The 20,253-nt window shown below is 43.8% G+C and overlaps 1 protein-coding gene, 1 long non-coding RNA gene and 1 pseudogene across 3 annotated transcripts; 1 reads left to right on the forward strand and 2 right to left on the reverse strand.

Annotated features, from left to right (window-relative positions):
- The first annotated feature begins 777 nt into the window (after positions 1-777).
- LOC310697619 lies at positions 778-1,035 on the forward strand. The gene is made up of 2 exons (XR_014521104.1): positions 778-824; positions 880-1,035. It is a non-coding gene; the product is annotated as an uncharacterized lncRNA (long non-coding RNA).
- Positions 1,036-1,352: 317 nt separating this feature from the next.
- LOC310697265 (vomeronasal type-2 receptor 26-like) lies at positions 1,353-8,428 on the reverse strand. The gene is made up of 6 exons (XM_083483723.1): positions 8,183-8,428; positions 6,378-6,669; positions 5,282-6,085; positions 4,343-4,570; positions 3,217-3,343; positions 1,353-2,532 (listed from the first exon to the last, which is right to left on the reverse strand). Exons 1-6 carry the CDS (start codon positions 8,407-8,409, stop codon positions 1,634-1,636), a joined length of 2,577 nt encoding a protein of 858 aa, XP_083339849.1. The 5' UTR covers positions 8,410-8,428; the 3' UTR covers positions 1,353-1,633.
- A 5,685-nt stretch (positions 8,429-14,113) lies between these two features.
- On the reverse strand, positions 14,114-19,521 carry LOC310697308 (vomeronasal type-2 receptor 26-like; annotated as a pseudogene). Its single transcript, XR_014530136.1, has 4 exons — positions 17,921-19,521; positions 16,998-17,225; positions 15,847-15,973; positions 14,114-15,287 (listed from the first exon to the last, which is right to left on the reverse strand). The product of XR_014530136.1 is annotated as a vomeronasal type-2 receptor 26-like (transcript).
- Between the last annotated feature and the right edge of the window lie 732 nt (positions 19,522-20,253).

Raw genomic sequence — 20,253 nt, forward strand, 5'->3', positions numbered from 1 at the left:
ATCGTCCCGTCGCGATTCACCCACCCTCCACTCCCTTTGAGCTCAGGGTCTTCGTTTTCCTTGGCCTTGCTATGGACCTTAGGTTGGTCGCCCTGGTTGTCTGGGGGGCCTGGTAGGAATTTTTCCATTTGGCATTAGGTTTTTTGGTTTTTTCGCCTACCTCATAGCAATCGTCACAACTTTCGTGGTATTGGTGGGTAGGTTAGGCATTGGAATAATGTGTTGTGGTGTGTCGAAGGGCTAGGTGTGGCCATCGCCTATGCCTTCAATTTTTGGGTATTCCGTTAAAGGAATCTGGCGGTCATGTATTCTGTCCGATGCCTGCTTGGCAGGAGGCCATGGCACGACCCTCGGTGACATCGGGGGAGAGCCTATAGTTGCATTAGCATCAACAGGCTCCACCTACTGGTGAATAAACCCCCCTTGTTTCAGACTCACCCCTCTCTGAGGGGGTGGAGTCAGCTGGCATAATCCAATGCCTAAGCCAATACCTTTTCACTTGTTGTAATCAATAAAGTTGTGGCCTTTTCTTGCCCATTAACCTTATATCACGTGTCTTTGTGTATTCATTCCACTTTGGGGGGGATTGGGTCCTCAAACCACAAGCTTTCCACTAGTCTGGAGAGATGAAAGTCTAGGTAGGATGCAATCTTAGCTAATGAATCTAAATGCTTTACCAGTGGCTGTTCTGTCAGTTATTTTCACTTCCCATTTGATCTTGGTTTTGCTCCATAAATGGGGCGTGAATGGGAGGAACCAGAGTTGGAGGAGGAGGCGTCTCACTCTTCCTTCCTGACTGAGCATAAGATGCCTCCTCTGAAAAGGTTTGGCAGGCAATCGCTTCTCGGCCTTTTGGCTAAGATCAAGTGTAGTGAAAAGGTTTGGCAGGCAGGGAATACAACTATCTGGCATCGTCTCATTGCTTCCCTCCAATGCTAAACTTCTTGCTGGCTCACTCGTAATCTGGTGATCCACTCAACATCAGTGCATAATGTGTCATATTCTGGACAACGCAATAAAATCCATTGTACTCCAGTCAAGACTTGGCTAAGGTCAGTTGCTACTCTTTCGAACAGGGAGCAGAGCTTACACAATATAGAAATTAAACCAACAAACTACAGAAGAGAACTTAAATGAATTTCTCAATTTATTAATATACAAAGTTTAGGAGAATGAAATGATGTGAAGTGAACTTCTAAATGATTCAGTATACTGGTAGAAAATGGAGCACAGGTATTTAAATATCTAGAAATGACATAACTATAAAGTATTGTTGAATATCAGAATTGATATGGTTAATAGCAAAGCAAACAGACCAAAAAACCTAATTCCTATCTCCCTCTAGACTATCTTGTTGTGAGATAAATATAAGTTCCCAAAATTATTAAAAGATAATAGTTTTCAAACTACGGGCATTACACCAGGGTTCATTGTAGTCCTTGGCAAAGCAAGGTAGCAAAACATTTCCTCCCATCTTACAGTTCATGTGAACAGGACTACAAAAAACCTGGGCTACGAAGGAACATAACCTCTTTCAGAGGTGGAGAAGGAGCAACATGGATGATCAGGTGTGTTTCCTTTAGGCACTTCTGGACGTCAGGAACATGGAATGTTTTAAGAATCAGATGTCCCTTTAATTTCTGGTTGTCAGGTGCTCCTTTGTATTAAGATCAGACCTCAGCACAATAATGTAGCACTTGGGAAGGAAGATGCAACCCAGAAGCCCAGCACTGGAGGCCAACATAGAGAAGATCTGCACAGCCACCATGTACTTGCCCTTGGTGCTCAGGTAGGTGGGCACAAAAGACACCCAAACACTGCAGAAGACCAGCATGCTGAAGGTGATCAGCTTGGCTTCGTTGAAGGAGCCGGGCAGCTTCCTGGCTAGGAAAGCCACCGTGAAGCAGGTGGCAGCCAAGAAGCCCAGGTAGCCGAGGGCAACGTAAAACATGGCCACAGACCCTTCGTTGCATTGCAGGATGATCTCTTCCACCTGGGAGCGCATGTCGGGCTCTGGGAATGGGGGAGAAGAGCCCAGCCAGATGGTGCAGATGAGAACTTGCCCCGCAGAACAGGACATGACAATGGAGTTGGCCAGACTCTTGCCCAGCCATTTCCTCACGCTGTTCCCGGGCTTTGTGGCCAGGAAGGCCAGCACCACCGTGATGGTCTTTGCCAAGACAGAAGAAACAGCAACTGAGAAGATGATGCTGAAGGCCGTTTGTCGGAGAAGGCAGGTCTCTTTCCTTGGGCGCCCGATGAAGAGGAAGGAGGACAAAAAGGAAAGCAGGAGGGAGACGAGGAGGGTGTAGGAGAGGTCCCGGTTGTTGGCTTTGACTATGGGAGTTTCCTTGTATTTCATGAAGATTCGCAACACAATGCCTGCTGTTATAGATAAGAAGAGGGCAACGGAAGCTAAAACAATTCCCAAATATTCTTCATAAGCCAGGAAGGTGGTGATATTGGGAACACATTGATCTCTGTCCTTGTTTGGATACTGATCTTCTGAGCATTTGGTGCAATGTTCTGCATCTGAGGAAGAGGAAAAAGAGTGGCTGCAGCATCACTTACATCCCTAATGATCTGTGCTTTGCTACATTTTGAAAAACTCTGTGGTGGACCTCAGGAAATAAGAATGTTATAATAGGTAAAGCAACATTGTGATCTAGGATAAACTGAGTAGCAATGAGCACTCCACTTCTGTTAACTGCATTTTTTTGGATCCTGCCTAATCCTGAAGAAACAGCTCTTTAATTTGACATTTTAAATGCAGTTTTCTGTTGCTTCCATGCAATGTTCATAGTAGTGAGATCAAAACAGTCCATTGATTATATTGTAATAATTTTCATCTGAAGTATTGTTTATATTTTTTGTGCTTTTGCTATTAAAAATTTGCTGGTTTGCATCACCTGTCCATTATTTTTTATAAATATCAAAATTATTTCCTTTTTGGTGTGACTTGGTATAAAAAATAAAAAAAGGAATGTTTGTGGGAATTCCTCTCACAGCTGCCCACTTTCAACCCCAGAGATTTCTTCCTTATGGCCACTCCTTTCAACGCCCTTCCTGGACGTAATAAAGTTGATTATTCCTATGGATGTCGAGGAAGAATCCACATTCCCCAATGTCTGCAGAAATCTCACAAAAAGTGGATGAGACTGGATTACTGCCCTGTGTTTACTCTCTAGAAATGCCTTCCCCCTTGGCGTCACCCACCTTCCTGGGCGGAGAAGGTCCCTTCCGCACACCGAGCACAAGCATAGCAGCAAACAGGCTTTTCTTCCAGAACCATCTTGGCATATCCAGGTCGACATCTTTCTGTACACCTGGAACGAGGCACGGCCTAACCAGAAAGACAAGAAGGTGCAACAAAGAGGAACAGTTAGGATTATTTGTTTGTTTGTATTTCACTCATCGAGTGAATTGAAGCGGATCTCTGGACTGCATCCTTTGACCCCCTCATCAGGGTCCTTTCAACCCCCCACTGACAATTGGGGTGACCAGAATATCTTGTTCTTCATAATTCGTTCAGGACAACTGAGGTTTGCGCCACAGAACTCTGATTCCTCTCCTCCGTTTACCTGCTTCCCTGCTTAATAAATCTTCAAAGAAAATGGCAATGGAGTCTGAAATGTGATTCCCCCAAATTTCAGGATACTGATAATCTCTCAGCCACTAATTAAGACAAATTTAATATGACTTTTCCAAATATTGGTTTCCCTCACTCTGTTCTTGAGGCATGCAAGGTTTCCTCTTGTCGCTGATCTATTTCCCTTTTTATTTGTAGTTTATATGCCATTTCTTAATGTTAACCTTATATTACAATAGGGGTTTTAATTTTTTTAATCATCTTTCACCAACAACTGTGCACTTCTCAATTCCTGCACATACAATAGCTTAACATTTGCAACATCTACAACTTAGCTTGCTCCAGAAATTTAAAAAATCCACAATAAATCAGTAATTATCATTTCTAAAATAAATTGCTTTCCATCCTTCTGCATGTATGAAACCCAATACTTCACTTTTACTATGTGTTTTCCCTTTTCTTCTTATCTACGTAGTCCTTTCTGTCGAAGATTCTGTCCAGAATTCTTAAATTCTCAGTCTGGCTTGGAAATAGATCGTGTCTTTTCTAAGGACCTCTGGGCTCTATCTTTCCTCTAAGCACCCCAAATTTCCCTCCTATATCTGCTGCTGTGGAAAGAAGGAGTGGCGGTTGCAGCTGCTATTGGACGGTCAAGACATCATTAGTCAACGTGATATGGTCATTTTTCAGCGGTTGTTCAAGCAACAACCTAATCAGGATCTCCTAGCCTCCCCTCTCTGTGATTCCCCTTACCTTGTTGAATTTCTTGGGCCACTCAATGACTTCTGGGTTAATGGTGAACTTTATGCCAGCAGATGCCTCTCTCCTTATATTCCCAATTTTCACATCGACACGAGACTTATTGGGAGACATCACCCAGTTGACAATATCGAAGTCCGCTGGCAACTCCCAGTTCTCATCCAAGCACAGCCTGCCTCTGGAAGTATTCAGACACCGGATTTCTCTCAAGAAAGGGTGAAGCTGGAATGACAGGGGAAAGCACCAGCACTGAGAAAGCTTGAAGCCAAGATGGATATCTCAGTCCTACTCACTTCAACCTCTTATGATTTGGGGCTGCGTGTATCTCATGTAGACTGGAATTCCTATTCAGCCATTTATATTACTACAGACCCTGCAAGTGCTCCAATTTTCCAGGGACGTCCCTGAATTAGAGACAGTTTTTCATTTGATCCCAGAATTTCCCACTTTTCCTTAGAATGTCCCTATTTTCGTTGGAGAAATGTTGGCGGATGTGTAGTTACCGAACCCACAAGCCGTCTAATCCTATATCGGGAATTTTTGAATATGTTTAAGATTTTAGTATGAATTTCTTTATGTTGGGAGCCTCTCAGAGTGCTGAGGCAACTGAAGAAGATGTATAAACAGTGCTATTATTCTAGAAAAGAAGGTGCCGGAACTCACCATGAACACCTCCCTCTGAGAGTGGCAATGGCACCCACCTGAAAGGTGCCAAAACTGAGTTCCAGCGAGTTCCCCCCTGAAAAAAAGCCCTGGGGTGTCAACAGTAAAATTTTCATTATGGAATGGGATGTCCCTATTTTCATCAGAGAAATGTTGGGCGGTCTGCTACTATTACTAATACTAATAGTAACTATGATATTTTGCAGGTCTATCCCCAGTCAAGATCAGCATCTGTGTGGACTGCAGTTTGCAAAACGGGGAAGGAAATACCTGCCACGGCTGTAGCCTTGCGTGTCCCCATTGCTCTCCTTCCTCCACCATCAGCCTCCTCTGAGATCTAGATGAAAGCGAAGCATGCAAGGCCTGAGCCACAGCCTGAACATTGATGTAAGTGCCATAGCTGTCATGAGACAGGACGCTCTCACGCTCCTCTTGGGGCAATGGCTGCAGGTTCTCCTCCTCTCTGCATCTTATCCTGCCTTTCACGGACAACAGATGCTTTGAATATGAACACCGAAATGCTTGATTCAAATAATCCAGAAGATTGGGCTGCCATTTGTCACCTTTGCTGCTCCTTATTCCGGTCTGAATTGCAAAGGACAGAGAACCATGGAGGTGCTGGAAGTTATTTGAAGGGTTGTTAAAGCCAGTTCTGATTTCTAGCAAAGCTGTTGTGATCCAGACTTTTGCCCCTATTTCCTTCTCATATACCATGTTTATTGCCAGTAGTAGAATGATGTCGATTGCATTGGTTGCATAGTAAACAAATACCCCAACTTGTCTTGATAGGATAAAAGGTTCCCCAGGCCTGATAAATTGATCTATATCACTTTCTGGTACTCTTTTTGATAAAGCAATGCAGATCCCTTTGCTGAGCATCAGAGGTTTCACAGCGCTCACAAATCTTTCTCCACTGTCATTGTCTGGAGTGCAGAGGCCAATCCACGTCCATCCAAAATACAGGAGCAATTCAACAATCCCCTGGTACTGACTTTCCTCTTTCGGAGTCATCCGGTAGACAAAAGGGAATAGGGTTCTACCTTCGAAAAACTGGGCAGTGAAGCCATAACTGATCTAGCAAGGAAAGCAAAAGATCACCAATTTATTTTACTTTCAGCATAACGGGTATTTAATCATATGAAATGCCTGATATCTAAATCTCTGCTGGCTGAGGCTGATGGGAGTTTTAGTCGGAAACATCTGGAGGTGTCAAGTTGGTGAAGGCTCAGTTTTGAATAATGGATGTTGAATCCATAGCTCAAGATTTTCCCATTTTGAAAAATATCCCCACTTGACCCCTCCAAAGAGAAAATAGAATTTTATGCAGTTGAAATTCTCTTTCCCTCCATGCTCTCCCACTACTTACCTGTGGGATTTTGTAGATGCCTGACAAGGCTGAAATCACTCTTGAGATGAAAGTGTTGCTTCTTTCAAGAACAGCCAGCAGGTGATTCTGTTCTCCACAGTGATAATTGGGAATATTGCATCCACTGCCTGCAAGCAGCTCTAGCATGGCGTCCGAAGTCATCCTTGCATCGAAATAGTTCTCATAGATGTTGTAGCCCAGGGTGATGTTGGGTAAGAGCCTGAGATCCTGGTTGATCTCTTGGATGGTGAACAGGAAAGACAACATGTACCAGTAGATCCTAGGTGTGTCTCTGCAATAAATGAATCCTTTAAAAAGAGTGAAACTGGCATTCATATGAATTGGGGTGGGGACATATGATCCAAAAAGATTAGTATGTGTTGATGAATCCTATTGCATTAATATCAAACCATTTACAGTCTAGTATAGAATAAAAATTTGGAGACCTCTACTCCATGACCGGAGCTTTGATGCAAACAGCACACAGAGCTGTTCAGCAGTGGAAGAGACTCCCTCCGAAGGTGACCATGTGTCATGGATGCTTCAGGTGAGATTCTTCCAGGTTCCTTCCATCTCTGCAATCTCTGATTCTTTTCTACTATGGTTCTATGAGTAAGAAATGAAGGCGCCCCTCAAAATGTGTGCTATACTGGGAAGTTGCTGCAAAGGCTGCTTTTCCTGCATTGGTCTTTGACTTCTTCCAAGGGGCTAGACTATAGGTAGATAAGAGACAATTTTATTGAAGGAGGGGAAGCACCAAATACCTCAGTCCCCTTTTAGTTACAAATGAGGCCTGGTGGCTTGCAGCTTTGAGTGCGTGGTAAAACCTATAATTTTGCACATGTTTTTCATCAGTGACTCCACCAATGAGGACATCCCCTGGTCTGTATTATTTTATATAATCATTTTATTTGAAGCATATCATTCCTGCTCTTCTCCCATAAAAATCCACCCATTTTCAAGAGAGATTTTTTCATTCTGAGATGTAGGTGTCCTGTTGTGTTGTATAAAGAGAACTGTGATCCAAATAGAATAAACATAAAATAATGAATCTCAGTTGCTTGGAAATTGCTTGAGTTTCATGCCACCCTCTGGGTTAGGAAACAGGTATGTACTGTGTCAACCATTGCAATAGTTAGAAATGAGACCAGTTTTGTGTGTGTGTGAAGAAAAGGAATAATTCCTTTTCACGTTTTAGACTCCACTAACAAGGAAGTCTCCTGACTCATATTATTTTATTTATCATTTTAATTAAAGCACATATTTCCTGCTCTCCATCCACCAAACGTTAATCTGTAGGATTTAAAAAATCCATTTTTAAAACTATAGCATTCTTTAACGACAATTTGTTGATGCTCATTTATAATATTATATCAGTATAAAGATATAATAGAAGAATGCAAGAATGCCAATGAATCTGGTTAAGGTTCAAAATTTTGCACTGAATTTCCCCACCTGCAGGAAGCCATGAAACTCAGGCAATTTCCAGAGCTCAAAGGTTGAATTGCCTGAGTTTCATGGCATCCTGCAGGTGGGGAAACTCAGTGCATCCATAGGTAGGAGAGTGTTTCACTAAGGAAGACCCAGGGAACAAGGAAATGGGAGAGGTTTGGGTGGAATCTTTTAGTGGACCCCCAGCTCCCAGCAGCCCAGCCAGCAAGACCAATGGTCAGGGCAGGGTAGACCTCCAACATGAGGACAGCCTTGGCTCCCCAGGCCTGAGAAAGGCGCTCTTTCCTTGATAAATAGGAACCATTACAAGGACTGGAGGACCAGGAAACCCACCCACATATGATTTTACATACCTCGCATTCCTGGCCAAGGGTGTCTGAGAAAAGACGTATGGAGTTTGCTCATGTAAGAGTTTTGGAGATATGATCCCGCTGATGAGGAAGTGTCCAGGCTGGTAGTAACTGCGAGCATCCATTTCATCCCTGACCAGATTCAAGGGACATTTCGCCTTGTGGTTCCCGCAGACTCCAAAGGGCATCATGAGCAGCAGAAGCAGCAAAAGAAGGAGCAGGGATCTCATTCTGGTTCTGCCTCCTCCTCCTCTTACCTGCTAAAGACACAAAGCAGAAGAACCCAAAGACTCTTGCAAGACCAACCTGGGTGGGCTTTCCCAATCTGGGTGGTGTTCAACTCTACCTTCGGAGCTAGGAAGCACAAGGCAGGCACACCCCTCTTTCGCCAGCTCTGCATCTTGTCTCAGTCTGTCTCCAACACAGGAAATATTCTCTGCACCAACTTTTTCTTTCCCAGACACAGCGCAATTAATATTGTCATGTTGCTTTGCAAGGCTCATGCAATCTCCCGAAATATCTCCTGAGCATTTAGAAGAGGAGATCACTATAATTTTGATTATTCCAAGTGGAATAAGTTTCATCACAAAAACTTTCTGAAGTCTTGAATGGCTCAAGCGGCAGGTGCAGAGCTGGAGAAAAACATGGTGCACAGAAGTCAAGGGGTGTGTTTGGGAGTTGGAAGTTTGGCCTGAACTTTGCTCCCAAGGACCAAAGAAGGAGCTGGATCCGACCATGGACTCTCCTTCCTTGGAGGCTTTGAAGCAGAGGTGGGATGGCCATCTGTTAGGGATGCTTTAGCGTTGCAGAGGGTTGGAGTAGAGGACCTTGGGGTCCCTTTCCAAGTCTCCCATTCTATGATTCATTGGGGGGTTTTAAGAAGAGGTGGGAGAGTCAGGGATGGACAACAGCCAGATGAAGGAGTCCCAGCCGTGAATCCCAGGCATCCTAAGCCCTTTTAAAATGTGGGGGGAGGGCAGAGGCTGTGATTGGGTTGTTGTTTCTATTTTGATTATATCTATTGTGGTTTTATATTTTGATTTTCCTCTCTGAACCGCCCTGAGGCCTCCAGGGAGAGAGCGGTATATAGATTCAACAAGTAAATAAATATGAAGGAATAAATGGAGAATGCTGAGAATCCTCAGTACTGTCAACGGGATACCTGGTGGTGGGATCTTGTTTCCTGGAGGCTGCTGGAGACAGAGACCGGTGGAGCCTGCGATGGGGAGGGTTTTCTCAAGCCCATCTCTGGCCACCTTGGGTGGGTCTGGGCTGCTTGATTCCTGCCGCTCCCTTCTGGTTCTCTCCCTGAAGGGAAGTAGCGGCTTGGTGGCTTCAAAGCCACTACAAGTGAATTTCCACCCCATCTTTGAAAGGCTTCTCCAACAGAGGGGAGCTCTCTGGGGTTGGTTGAGGGGAGAAAGGTTGCTCTGAACTTTCGGCTCTCCCTTCCCCTTCGACATGTTCTGCAGAAGGAGATCTTCTGTTGCACATGGAGCCAACTTGCTCCTGGTCTTTGAGCAGAAACTTCTCTACTTGTAAACAATTGCGTGTGCAGAAGCCAGGTGTGACGGAAAAGTTGGTTCCATAAGTAGTTCTTTTTTACTTTTTTCTCCTGCCAGGAAATGGTGAAAGAACGGCAGCCTCTGATTGGCTGTGGTTCCAGGAGGGTGAGTTTAAAAAGAGAGGCGTTGGAGGGAGACAGGGAGTTGGGCTGTTGAGGGTGGTGTGGTTGGTTGAGTTGAGCTGGTTGAGGAAGGAGGTTGGGAGTTAGGTAGGGAGATAGGATAGGAGTCAGGTTGATATACAAAGAGTGTTGAGGAGGCAGAGCTGGTTCTGGAGAAAACGTCCACTCCACTGTACAGTGAAGGACTGAGTGTAGTGTCTGAGTGTAGTGTCCTGCGGGAGTAATAGGACCAGATCTTGCTGGGAGACTGAGGCTGAGACAGAAGTAGGAGCTGAGGTCTACTGAGGTCTCAAACTAGTCTGGAGGGGAGAGACTCTTCTGAGGAAAGAAGAGACCTCCAAAACCCAGTGAAGGAATGGTGCGTGTGGTGAACCCTTAAGACTGTTACTGAAAGTCCCTCAGGAGCTGGATTTGTTAAAGGGGTGGGTAACTGAAGGAAAAGAGGGACGCGGGTGGTGCTGTGGTCTAAACCAAAGAGCCTAGGGCTTGCCTAGGTCGGCGGTTCAAATCTCCGGGACGGGGTGAGCTCCCATTGCTCGGTCCCTGCTCCTGCCAACCGAGCAGTTTGAAAGAACATCAAAGTGCAAGTAGATAAATAGGTACCACTCCAGTGGGAAGGTAAATGGCGTTTCCGTGCACTGCTCTGGTTCGCCAGAAGCGGCTTAGTCATGCTGGCCACATGACCCAGACATGCTGGCCACATGACCTGCGGACAAACGCTGGCTCCCTCGGCCAATAAAGCGAGATGAGTGCCGCAACCCCAGAGTCGTCCGCGACTGGACTTAACTGTTAGGGGTCCCTTTACCTTTAACTGAAGGAAAGTACCGCCTTAGAAAGGAACCAAACTATAAAGCTGAAACCTGTGAAAACGAATTGAAGTGAACTAGCGTATTATTACTGAAGTAACCTAAGTTTCTCCACTTGTATTATACCACCTTGTTCTAAAATAAATCTTTATTGTTATTTTTAAAACATCGGCTTGAGACTCCAGCTCACTGGTTATCCCCCACACCTAGGTCCCTCACAGAATACTCTGGGATAGTTAGCATTGGTTTTAAGGGTGGTTCAGTGAGGTGGGGGCAATATATGTAAGAAAGAGCAGGCACATTGAGGCGCCAAGCCCGTTGCACCAGGCTAGCATTCTAGCAGTTTTATTATTCTTTATCCATTTATTTATTAGTATTTACTCCTTAGTTACTTACTTACTCATTTGATTTGTTTCATAAAATCCACGTATCACACGGCTAGGCCAATAACTCCCAAAGCGCTTTACGTAAAGATAAGGCAGGACAATCATAAAAAAGTTTACAAACTTACTTCAGAACATACAAAAAGTTAAAATAATAAAACAAACTCAAATTACCTCAACTTCCTAAGAATCTGGATGGTTCCTTAATAAAAATATATTTTTAAAAAATTAAATTTAATAAAGTCTCCATAGATATTCCAAAACACTTTTCTTCTTATACAATTTGTAAAAATAAATACATAATTTCTTCTTGACTCCCCACCTCTTCTTTCTCGATGTTTGTTTTTATTACTCCTTTTTATCAGATGTTTTAAAATATATATGCTTTTATTATGTAAGCCCCCATGTCTTATTTCAATAATCCTCTGCCTTTGACTTCATGTATGGATGATGGTTTGACAGATAATATATCCATGGTCTCCATTCTTCCTTAAACAATCCATCATTTTGGATGGTCATTTTGGATGGTAATTTTAGCAGGTAATTTCACCATTTCAGCATTTCCCCCAGTTTCATAAGCCATTCCTCCTTGGTGGGGAACTCTTTCCATTTCTGTACATATAAAGCTCTAGCTGTTGTGGTTGCATACATACATAAACTAGTCAGCTTTCTCTGGACCTTTATTTATTAATTTTATATTGCACCCTTCATAGGAATTCTACAGGTTGAATTGCTATAAGACTGAGAACTTAGTAAGCTTTCCACCAATTTGAAGTGTTGAAAGATTAAGTAGGATGAATCTTGGCTAATTAACCCATTCTAAATGCTTCATCAGTGGCTGTTCTGTCAACTATTTTCACTTGCCCATCTGGTCTTGGTTTTGCTGTATAAATGGGGACCTGAATGGGAGGAACCAGAGCTGGAGGAGGAGGCCTTCCAAAAATTAAAACAATAAAACAGAATCAAATTACCTCAACTTCCTAAGGATCTGGGTGAATGCTTCCTTTACTACATTAAAATAATAATAATTATTAAGTCTCCGCTCCGCAGATATTCCAATCATTTGTCTTCGTATACAGCTTAAAACAAAACAACAACCCCCCCCCAATTTCTTCTTGATTCGACACCCCCCTTCTCTATGTTGGTTTTTATTACTTCTTTTTATCAGATGTTTTAAAAAACATGTTTTTATTATCGAAGCCCCAATGTCGTATTTCAGTAATCCGCTGCTTAGATTTCAAATCCTGCCTTTGACTTCATGTATGGATGATAGTTTGACAAATATCAATGGTCTCCATTCTTCCTGAAAAGATTCATCCTCATGTCCTCTTAGTTTAGCAGGTAATTTCACCATTTCAGCATATTCCCCCGGTTTCATAAACGAATCCTCCCTCTTTCCACTTCTGTGCATATAAAGTTCTAGCTGCTGTGGTTGCATACATAAATAACCCAGTCAGCTTTCTTGGGACCTTAATTATTAAATTTATATAGGAGCCTTTATTGGATTGCTACAGGTTGAATTGCTATAAGAATAAGTGTTTAGTAAAGACTCTCCTCCTGGAAGAGAGGGGAGTGGTTGTGGGCGGGAGCCCAAGCTCCGCCTCTAGCGGGGGGCATCAGCCCCCTGCCTCCCACTCACCTGGCTGGCGCCCACGCCCATCGGCAGGCACCCAACCAGGTGCCTCCGAGGGGGCGTGTACAGCAGCCTAAATGCTGTGGCGCCAGCCCCTCCTCGGCCTCACTCTTCGCCGTCCCGTCGCGATTCACCCACCCTCCACTCCCTTTGAGCTCAGGGTCTTAGTTTTCCTTGGCCTTGCTATGGACCTTAGGTTGGTCGCCCTGGTTGTCCGGGGGGCCTGGTAGGAATTTTTCCATTTGGCATTAGGCTTTTTGGGTTTTTTGCCTACCTCGTAGCAATCGTCACAACTTTTGTGGTATTGGTGGGTAGGTTAGGCATTGGAATAATGTGTTGTGGTGTCGAAGGGCTAGGTGTGGCCATCGCCTATGCCTTCAATTTTTGGGTATTCCGTTAAAGGAATCTGGCGGTTGTGTATTCTGTCCGATGCCTGCTTGGCAGGAGGCCATGGCACGACCCTCGGTGACATCGGGGGAGAGCCTATAGTTGGATTAGCATCAACAGGCTCCACCTACTGCTGAATAAACCCCCCTTGTTTCAGACTCACCCCTCTCTGAGGGGGTGGAGTCAGCTGATGTAATCCAATGCCTAAGCCAATACCTTTTCACTTGCTGTAATCAATAAAGTTGTGGCCTTTTCTTGCCCATTAACCTTATATCAAGTGTCCTTGTGCATGCATTCCACTTTGGGGGGGATTGGGTCCTCGAACCACAAGCTTTCCACTAGTCTGGAGAGATGAAAGTCTAAGTAGGATGCAATCTTAGCTAATGAATCTAAATGCTTCATCAGTGGCTGTTCTGTCAATTATTTTCACTTCCCATTTGATCTTGGTTTTGCTCCATAAATGGGGCGTGAATGGGAGGAACCTGAGTAGGAGGAGGAGGCCTCTCGCTCTTCCTTCCTGACTGAGCATAAGATGCCTCCTCTGAAAAGGTTTGGCAGGCAGGGAATCCAACTATCTGGCATCGTCTCATTGCTTCCCTCCAATGCTAATCTTTTTGCTGGCTCACTCGTAATCTGGTGATCCACTCAACATCAGTGCACAATGTGTCATATTCTGGACAACGCAATAAAATCCATTGTACTCCAGTCAAGACTTGGCTAAGGTCAGTTGCTACTCTTTGGAACAGGAAGCAGAGCTTACAGAATACAGAAATCAAACCAACAAACGACAGAAGAGAACTTAAATGAATTTCTCAGTTTATTAATATACAAAGTTTAGGAGAATGGAATGATGTGAAGTGAACTTCTAGATGATACAGCATACTTGTAGAAAATGGAGCACAGGTATTTGAATATCTAGAAATGACATAACTAACATAAAGTATTGTTGAATATCAGAATTGATATGGTTAATAGCAAAGCAAAAAGACTAAAAAACCTAACTACTATCTCCCTCTAGACTATCTTTTTGTGAGATAAATATAAGTTCCCCAAACACAAAATTATTAAAAGATAATAGTTTACAAATTACGGGCAGTAGACCAGGACTCATTGTAATCCTTGGCAAAGCAAGGTAGCAAAACATTTCCTCCCATCTTCCTGTTTATGTGAACAGAACTACATAAAAGTTGGGCTAAGAATGAACATAATCTCTTTCAGAGGAGGAGAAGGAGCAACATGGATGAGCAGGTGTGTTTCCTTGATGCACTTCTGGACATCAGGAACATGGAATGTTTTAAGAATCAGGTGTTCCCTCAATTTCTGGTTGTCAGGTGCTCCTTTGTGTTCAGATCAGGCCTCAGCACAATAATGTAGCACTTGGGAAGGAAGATGCAGCCCAGAAGCCCAGCACTGGACGCCAACATAGAGAAGATCTGCACAGCCACCATGTACTTGCCCTTGGTGCTCAGGTAGGTGGGCACAAAAGACACCCAAACACTGCAGAAGACCAGCATGCTGAAGGTGATCAGCTTGGCTTCGTTGAAGGAGCCAGGCAGCTTCCTGGCTAAGAAAGCCACCGTGAAGCAGGTGGCAGACAAGAAGCCCAGGTAGCCGAGGGCAACATAAAACATGGCCACAGACCCTTCGTTGCATTGCAGGATGATCTCTTCCACCTGGGAGAGCATGTCGGACTCTGGGAATGGGGGAGAAGAGCCCATCCAGATGGTGCAGATGAGAACTTGCCCCCCAGAACAGGAGATGACAATGGAGTTGGCCAGACTCTTGCCCAGCCATCTCCTCACCCTGTTCCCAGGCTTTGTGGCCAGGAAGGCCAGCACCACCGTGATTGTCTTTGCCAAGACAGAAGAAACAGCAACTGAGAAGATGTTGCTGAAGGCCGTTTGTCGGAGAAGGCAGGTCTCTTTCCTTGGGCGCCCGATGAAGAGGAAGGAGGACAAAAAGGAAAGCAGGAGGGAGACGAGGAGGGTGTAGGAGAGGTCCTGGTTGTTGGCTTTGACTATGGGAGTTTCCTTGTATTTAATGAAGATTCCCAACACAGTGCCTACTGTTAAGGACAAGAAGAGGGCAACGGAAGCTAAAACCATTCCCAAATATTCTTCATAAGCCAGGAAGATGATAATCTTGGGGGCACAATGATCTCTGTCCTTGTTTGGATACTGATCTTCTGAGCATTTGGTGCAATGTTCTGCATCTGGGGAAGAGGAAAAAGAGTGGCTATAGCATCAGTTACATCCCTAATGATCTGTGCTCTTTTACATTTTGAAAAACTCTGTGGTGGACCTCAGGAAATAAGAATGTTAAATACTGCAAACAGTTTTCTGTTGCTTCCATTCAATGTTCATAGTAGTGAGATCAAAACAGTCCATTGATTATATTGTAATAATTTTCATATGAAGTATTGTTTGTTTTTATTGTGCTTTTGCTTTTAAAAATTGGCTGATTTGCATCACCTGTCTATTATTTTTTATAAATATCAAAATTATTTCTTTTTTGGTGTGACTTGGTATAAAAAAAAGGAATGTTTGTGGGACTTCCTCTCACAGCTGCCCACTTTCAACCCCAGAGATTTCTTCCTTATGGCCACTCCTTTCAACGCCCTTCCTGGATGTAATAAAGTTGGTTAATCCTATGGATGTCGAGGAAGAATCATTCCCCAATGTCTGCAGAAATCTCACAAAAAGTGGGTGAGACTGGATTACTCCCCTGTGTTTACTCTCTCCAGGAATTCATTCCGCCTTGGAGTCACCCACCTTCCTGGGCGGAGAAGGTCCCTTCCGCACACCGAGCACAAGCATAGCAGCAAATGGGCTTTCCTTCTAGGACCACCTTGGCATATCCCGGTCGACATCTTTCTGTACACCTGGAACGAGGTACGGTCTAACCAGGAAGACAAGAAGGTGCAACAAAGAGGAACAGTTAGGAGTATTTGTGGGTATGTAACTCACTCATAGAGTGAATTCAAACGGATCTTTGGGCTGCAGTCTTTGACCCCTCATCAGGGTCCTTTCAACCCCCCACTGACCATTGGGGCGACCAGAATATCTTGTTCTTTATAATTCGTTCAGGACAACTGAGGTTTGCACCACAGAACTCTGTTTGTTCTTCTCCATTTACCTGATTCCCTGCTTAAAGAATCTTCAAAGAAAATGGCAATGGAGTCTGAAATGTGATTTCCCCAAATTTCAGAATTCTGATAATCTCTCAACCGCTAATTAAGACACATTTAATATGACATTTCCAAAGATTGGTTTCCCGTTTCCCTCACTCTGTTCTTGAGACATGCAAGGTTTCCTCTTGTCTCTGATCTATTTCCCTAGTTATTTCTAGTTCATATGCCATTCCTTAACATTAACCTTATATTACAATAGGGTTTTTTTTTAAAAAAAACTTCTCATCCTTCACCAACAGCCGTGCATTTCTCAATTCCTGAACGTACAATAGTTTAACATTTGCAACATCTACAAGTGAGCTTACTCCACAAATTAAAAAATCCACAATAAATCAGTAATTATCATTTCTAAAATAAATTACTTTCCATCCTTCTGCATGTATGAAAACCCAATAGTTCACTTTTACTAGGTATTTCCCCTTTTCCCTAGGTGTTTTCCCTTTTCTTCTTATCTACGTAGTCCTTTCTGTCGAAGATTCTGTCCAGAATTTTTAAATTCTCAGTCTGGCTTGGAAATAGATGGTGTCTTTTCTAAGGACCTCTGGGCTCTATCCTTTCTGTGAGCACCACAAATTCCCCTCCTCTCTCAGCTGCTGTGGAAAGAAGGAGTGGCGGTTGCAGCTGTTATTGGACGGTCAAGACATCATTGGTCAACCTGATATAGCCATTTTGCAGCAGTTGTTCAAGGAAAGCTGGGATCTCCTAGCCTCCCCTCTCTGTGATTCCCCTTACCTTGTTGAATTTCTTGGGCCACTCAATAGCTTCTGGGTTAATGGTGAACTTTATGCTAGCAGATGTCTCTCTCCTTATATTCCCAATTTTCACAACGACATGAGACTTATTGGGAGACATCACCCAGTTCATAATATCGAAGTCTCCTGGCAGCTCCCAGTTCTCATCCAAGCACAGCCTGCCTCTGGAAGTATTCAGACACTGGATTTCTCTCAAGAAAGGGTGAAGCTGGAATGACAGGGGAAAGCACCAGCACTGAGAAAGCTTGAAGCCAAGATGGATATCTCAGTCCCACTCACTCCAACCTCTTATGATTTGGGGCTGCGTGTATCTCATGTAGACTGGAATTCCTATTCAGCCATTTATATTACTACAGACCCTGCAAGTGCTCCAATTTTCCAGGGATGTCCCTGAATTAGAGACAGTTTTTCATTTGATCCCAGAATTTCCCACTTTTCCTTAGAATGTCCCTATGTAGATTGGAGAAATGTTGGCGGATGTGGAGTTATCCAACCTACAAGCTGTCCAATCCTATATAGGGAATTTTTAAATCTTCAATATTTTAGTATGAATTTCTTTATTTTGGGAGCTGCCCAGAGTGCTGAGGCAACTGAAGAAGATGTATAAACAGTGCTATTATTGTTGGGGTAAGATGGTGCCGGAACTCACCATGAACACCTCCCTCTGAGAATGGCAATGGCACCCACCTGAAAGGTGCCAAAACTGAGTTCCAGCGAGTTCCCCTGGGTATAAGCAGTAAGATTATCATTATGGAATGCGGCGTCTCTATTTTCATCAGAGAAATGTTCGGCAGTATGCTACTATTACTAATACTAATAGTAACTATGATATTTTGCAGGTCTATCCCTAGTCAAGATCAGCATCTGTGTGGACTGCAGGTTGCAAAAAGGGGAAGGAAATACCTGCCACGGCTGTAGCCTTGCGTGTCCCCATTGCTCTCCTTCCTCCAACATCAGCCTCCTCTGGGATCTCGATGAAAGCGAAGCATGCAAGGCCTGAGCCACAGCCTGAACATTGATGTAAGTGCCATAGCTGTCATGAGACAGGACTCTCTCACGCTCCTCTTGGGGCAACGACTCCAGTTTCTCCTCCTCTCTGCATCTTATCCTGCCTTTCACGGACAACAAATGCTTTGAATATGAACACTGAAATCCTTCATCGAAAGAATCCACAAGATTGGACGGTGATTTATAGTTGTCACCTTTGCTGCTCCTTATTCTGGTCTGAATTGCAAAGGACAGAGAACCATGGAGGCACTGGAATATATTTGGAGGTATCTTAAAGTCAGTTCTGATTTCTAGCAAAGCTGTTGTGATCCAGACTTTTGCCCCTATTTCCTTCTCATATGCCGTGTTTATTGCCAGGAGTAGAATGATGCCCATTGCATTGGTTGCATAGTAAACAAATACCCCAACTTGTCTCCATAGGAAAAAAGGTTCCCCAGGCCTGATAAATTGATTTAGATCATTTTCTGGTACTCTTTTTGATAAAGCAATGCAGATCCCTTTGCTGAGCATCAGAGGTTTCACAGCGCCCACAAATCTTTCTCCACTGTCATTGTCTGGAGTGAAGAGGCCAATCCACGTCCATCCAAAATACAGGAGCAATTCAACAATCCCCTGCTACTGACTTTCCTCTTTGGGAGTCATCCGGTAGACAAAAGGGAAGAGGGTTTTACCTTCGAGAACCTGGGCAGTGAAGCCATAACTAATCTAGCAAGGAAAGCAAAAGATCAGCAGTTTATTTTACTTTCAGAATAACAGGTATTTAATTATCTGAAATGACTGATATCTATCTAAATCTCTGCTGGCTGAGGCTGATGGGAGTTTTAGTCTGAAACATCTGAAGGTGTCAAGTTGGTGAAGGCTCAGTTTTGAATAAGGGATGTTGAATCCATAGCTCAAGATTTTCCCATTTTGAAAAATATCCCCACTTGACCCCTCCAAAGAGAAAATAGAATTTTACACAGTTGAAATTCTCTGTCCCTCCATGCTCTCCCACTACTTACCTGTGGGATTTTGTAGATGCCTGACAAGGCTGAAATCACTCTTGAGATGAAAGTGTTGCTTCTTTCAAGAACAGCCAGCAGGTGATTCTGTTCTCCACAGTGATAATTGGGAATATTGCATCCACTGCCTGCAAGCAGCTCTAGCATGGCGTCCGAAGTCATCCTTGCATCGCAATAGTTCTCATAGAGGCTGTAGCCCAGGGTGATGTTGGGTAAGAGCCTGAGATCCTGGTTGATCTCTTGGATGGTGAACAGGAAAGACAACATGTACCGGTAGATCCTAGTTACGTCCCTGCAATAAATGAATTCTTTAAAAAGAGTGAAACTGGCATTCATACGAATTGGGGTGGGGACATTATATGATCCAAAAAGATTAGTATGTATTGATTAATCCTATTGCATTAATATCAAACCATTTACAGCCTAGTATAGAATAAAAATTTGGAGATCTCTAGTTAGAAATGAAACCAGTTGTGTCTGTGTGTGAGAGAGAGAGAGAGAAGAAAAGGAATAATTCCTTTTCACATTTTAGACTCCACTAACAAGGAAGTCTCCTGACATATTATTTTATTTATCATTTTAATTAAAGCACATATTTCCTGCTCTCCATCCACCAAACGTTAATCTGTAGGATTTTAAAAATCCATTTTTAAAACTATAGCATTCTTTAACGACAGTTTGTTGATGGTCATTGCATCCATAGGTAGGAGAGTGTTTCACTAAGGGAGACCCAGGGAACAAGGAAATGGGAGAGGTTTGGGTGGAATCTTTTAGTGGACCCCCAGCTCCCATCAGCCCAGCCAGCAAGACCAATGGTCAGGGCAGGGTAGACCTGCAACATGAGGACCGCCTTGGCTCCCCAGCCCTGCGAAAGGTGCTCTTTCCTTGATAAATAGGAACCATTACAAGGACTGGAGGACCATGAAACCCATCCACATATGATTTTACATACCCCTCAGTCCTGGCCAAGGGTGTCTGAGAAAAGTTGTATGGAGTTTCCACATAAAAGCGTTTTGGAGATATGATCCCAGTGATGAGAAAGTGTCCAGGCCGGTAGTAATTGCGAACATCCGTTTGATCCCTGACCAGATTCAAGGGGCATTTCGCCTTGTGGTTCCCGCAGCCCCCAAAGGGCATCATGAGCAGCGGAAGCAGCAACAGAAGGAGCAGGGATCTCATTCTGGCTCTGCCTCCTCCTCCTCTTACCTGCCAAGGAGGCATAGCAGA

This window comes from Podarcis liolepis (assembly GCF_965112155.1).
Source record: "Podarcis liolepis genome assembly, chromosome: 18".
Taxonomy (NCBI): domain Eukaryota; kingdom Metazoa; phylum Chordata; class Lepidosauria; order Squamata; family Lacertidae; genus Podarcis; species Podarcis liolepis.

Coding starts and splice junctions, on each gene's coding strand:
- LOC310697265 (XM_083483723.1), bottom strand. CDS start 8,409: ATGAGATCCCTGCTCCTTCTTTTGCTGCTTCTGCTGCTCATGATGCCC. Junction 6,670..8,182: donor CCCTTGGCCAGGAATGCGAG/GTATGTAAAATC, acceptor CATTTATTGCAG/AGACACACCTAGGATCTACT. Junction 2,533..3,216: donor GACCTTCTCCGCCCAGGAAG/GTGGGTGACGCC, acceptor CCTCTTCCTCAG/ATGCAGAACATTGCACCAAA.